The 3,941-nt window shown below is 41.5% G+C and overlaps 1 protein-coding gene across 1 annotated transcript in view; it reads right to left on the bottom strand.

Annotated features, from left to right (window-relative positions):
• ITM2B (integral membrane protein 2B) overlaps window positions 1-3,941 on the bottom strand; it is a gene marked incomplete at its 5' end in the record, with an annotated part of 25,391 nt that extends 21,450 nt beyond the window's left edge. Inside the window, one exon of the mRNA XM_010834064.1 lies at window positions 3,927-3,941. Coding sequence (XP_010832366.1) covers window positions 3,927-3,941 — 15 coding nt within the window. The remainder of the gene's footprint in view (window positions 1-3,926) is intronic.

The raw sequence follows: 3,941 nt of genomic DNA, 5'->3' as shown, positions 1-3,941 counted from the left end.
TTTTCAGCTGCACAACATACAATTTTTCCACCCTCTGGAGCAGCAGCTGCCCATGAGGCATGTGGACACAAGAGATCCTGCCAAGGTCACTTGGTATGCACAGGGGCAATTAATTTATCTCCCAGCACTAAATCCTCACTTCAGATATCAATACCCTCATAAAGAACTAAAATGCAGCGACTGTAAAGTTTTTGCTGGTCAATGGTTTACCGACACTAAATTATACAACGGGGTAATGATATGCACTTTTGTTGAAGGGAAGCAAGCTCCCCATCCCTTCTCTAAAGACCAAAACATTTCAGTATATGGCGTCAGATTTTATGTTCCTCCTCCCCTCTACAAACAAAAAATAAAACGAACACCAACATCACCAAAAAGCTAAATGACCAGTCCTGTTTTATGCAGAGAGAAATGCCAGAAAGTGAAAAGAATTAGGAGGGAGATAGCCGTTTTGTGATGGGTGACTCAGAACTTACTGGGTTAGTAGTCCTTCACTTAGGCTTCCCATCCTGCCCTTTCTTTCCCCTCCACAAGCATTTCACTTTTCCTTTTAAGGATGTCTACAACTACGATGCACTGCAGAGAAGGGGCAACATTATCAGCAAAACAATTTACAGGGATACCTAGGAAGAAAACTTGAGCTTCTTCAAGGCCTGATACTGGAAAAGGCATTTCATAATCAGGCATGACAACACGAGTTATTGACAGCTACTGTTCTACAGTGAGGTAACCCAAAATGAAAATTTAGCTTATTACATAATACCTCTAGCCATCTCCTTTCTCCGTGACCCACAGCTACTTAATAAGAGGAAGGCATGTAACAAGCTGAACAAGGGGAGGAAAAAAAGGAACAGTCTAGTTAGGGTGAGAGGGGAACTATTATTTTTCACAGTTAAAACAATCTGACTCCTGCCAAATATAATTATGTAATTCTTGCCATTTTCATAGAATTTTAAAACTGGAAGAGTCCTCTACAGACCATCTGGTCCCACCCTGTCATCTTATACATAAAGAACTCTTCAAAAAAAAAAAACCTTAAACCCAAGATCAAGCAGTTGTGTACTGACAAAACTGGGACTTCTGACTCAGGACATTAAGTATTTTCTTTGATATTTACACATATATAACAATGTGTCAAAGTTCAAAGTAAAAACACAAAAGTTCATGAATGAATTGCTGCCTCTCACATAAAACATTCATAATTTCAAATTCACCTCTATTACATAAAACCTAGGGGGAAATGTAGAGAAAGAATAATAAACAGCAAGCTAGTTGAGACAATATAACCCACAGATGTGGCTGCTGGGATTAATAGCTACTGAAAAGACAAATCTAAAAGATAGGACAATGCAACAGCTTCCAGAGAAAAGAGCTAAAGAAATGGCCAAAGACAGGAGCAGTGTAAAAGTACTGGAATGTGAGTTACATAAGCCAGCCGACTGGAGGGATCAGAATTCTTTACTGCAGAAGGTCTGAAGAATCTGCATTTTTAAACCAGAATCCCAGGTGATACCAGGTGATCCTTAAGGGGACATCTGGAGAAACAATGGTCTTCAGGACACTGTGGTCTGGGAGAGTTAAAGATACTCAAAATTCTTGTTTAGGAGTTCTTGCTCATAACTAGCTAAACCGGATCCTCTAGACCAACCAGGCAAGGAAATGCCCCAGGCAAACACAGGAAGGCTGATTCTGTGCAAAATTCGGAGAGTCAAACTCAGTGGTCATGATACCGTCACCCGTCACCCGAAGAAGTCAGAGAACATTATGTAATCACTGTTCCAGCTCTAAGAGACCGTCTGCAAATGCCTGTTACTAAGTAAGGTTTGCTTTTACTGTTAAGTGACTGACGAGTTATAATGATTCTCCTTCTAATGTACAGCAATATTCTGTCACTCACTTAAGAGGTCTTTGAGTTCACAGCTCGAAAAAGTATTAGTCATTTTATATCTGCCAGTTCATCCATGACTGCTGTGTGGTTATAAAGGAAGACAGGCCCTCACAGCTTAGTTCCAGTATTTTTCTTTGGATATGGGGATCTGAGAAAACAGAGCTAGGAATGGTTATCTTTTTTTTTTTTTAACTGCTGCTATGACCACAATATTTGAATATGGTGAAATTGTGAGAATCTGAAAACACAGTCACCGTTTCAGAAATGACAATAAATGGCCAAAATCAGATTTACAGCTACCCAGCAAATTATTTCTGATTTTTTCAAATCTCCTTCACAACAGGAACACGGAAAAGCTATCTGAAGTGACATCACTGGATCCTTTCTTCCTCTTTTTTAATGAGAGGAATTGTATTTGTTCATAGGATTTTTTAAAAGATATGTAATAGGATTAAAATCTACCTAATCTCTATATATGTATTTCAGTCTGTTATGATGGGGTTCTTGAATATCAATCTAATTTAGGTACAATGAATGTTAGACAAATACAGAGCTCTGATAATAATTTGCTGCTGGAATTATCCTCTGTGGATTCCAAACATTTTCTCTAAAACATAGACTCTTTGCAATGGATTCAGGCAAACAATACCAATACCAAAACGCTTAATCCTTTTAGGGAATCTGTTCACTTCCTATTTCAAGGCAAGACAGTCATTTAAAAATCAACTCCTGACATTTGTGTTTTTAACTAGAACATTTTCAAAAACCCAGGACAGGCACGTGCAGATTAACACTGTATTTTCAAACATTTTTCACACTGCGTTTCCCAGTAGTAGTAATATATTAAAAAACAGTCCTTATATCTGCCCAAGTTACTGGGTTTTTTAAAGTTAAAACTAAGTTTACCCTACTTATAGCAGGTCTTGAAAAATGCTAACAAAAAAATAAAAAGTTACGATCATAAATAATTCTACAACTAATTTGTATAGGATTAAATTTTTGCAGCCTGAAGAAGATCTGGTAGAAAGGTTGTGAACCTCTCCTGTTTATTCAACTTCTGAGACAATTACAATCACATCCTAAATGAGTATTACTGTAGCACGATAACAGTTCCTCTCCGGATTTTCGCTTAGGGCTAAAGGGGGGATTTTGTAAAATAAAGAAAAGTTGTTGAAGGGACGGAGGACAATTTTAAAAGGGATGAAGGACAATTTTGAAAGAGACGTAGAACAAGTTTGTTTAGTTTCACTTAGCTTAAGGGGTTCTCGTAAAGTTGCTGATATAATTTAAAAGTGAACTGTCGGTTTTACACTAACATTCAGATAGCTATCAGTAACCTTTACTGGGAATATTTCAGTTACAAAGTGAACAGCCAAAACCTATTCTGAGCAGACCATCACCTTGCCTTCTCCCCTCGCCCGCTTCCTCCCTCTCCAGACCCCAAGGCGAAATTCACCTGCCGCTACCAAAAGGCCGTGGAAAAAGAGAAGGTTAAACGAAAAAAAAAAAAAAAAACGCTTTTAAAATTAAGAGGCTTACAGGAGCCGGACTTAGTCCCAGTGCAGTTCAGCCTGGAAACGAAAGTAAGGAAGCAACTGCGGTTTAGGCTTGTAATGATGTCAGCCATCTTAGGGACATTATTTATACTGGGAGGACGTGCCAAACTCTTGTTGTTGTTTTGTCGTTTTGCATGTCGCCGCTGGTCTCCAGGCGGAACGAACCCCGGCCCGGACCCACGCACATTCCTCGACTGCACCAAGCACCGTGCACTCGGTCCGGTTCTCCAATCCTCCCGCCCTGGAGGCCCCCAAGCCCTCGATCGCGCGCCGGGCACCGCTTTCTGCACACGCACTTTCTTACAAAGAAGCTGCGCCGGACAAGAACGGAGAGCAACCCGAGAAAAGGGAGCGCTCGGCCCTCTCGGGGACCCCCGTCCCGCGCGCGCCCCGCGCTGTCCCGGGGCGCACAGCCGCCCTGGCCCCGCGCAGCTCTCCCGGGGCCCCAGCGGGCCCACTTCCCAGAGCCCCGGCCCTCGGACCTTGCAGTCCACGGC

This window comes from Bison bison, unplaced genomic scaffold (assembly GCF_000754665.1).
Source record: "Bison bison bison isolate TAMUID 2011002044 unplaced genomic scaffold, Bison_UMD1.0 scf7180017863994, whole genome shotgun sequence".
Taxonomy (NCBI): Eukaryota; Metazoa; Chordata; class Mammalia; order Artiodactyla; family Bovidae; genus Bison; species Bison bison.
The sequence above is the reverse complement of the archived record's forward strand: the minus strand, read 5'-3'. Positions and strand labels throughout refer to the sequence as shown.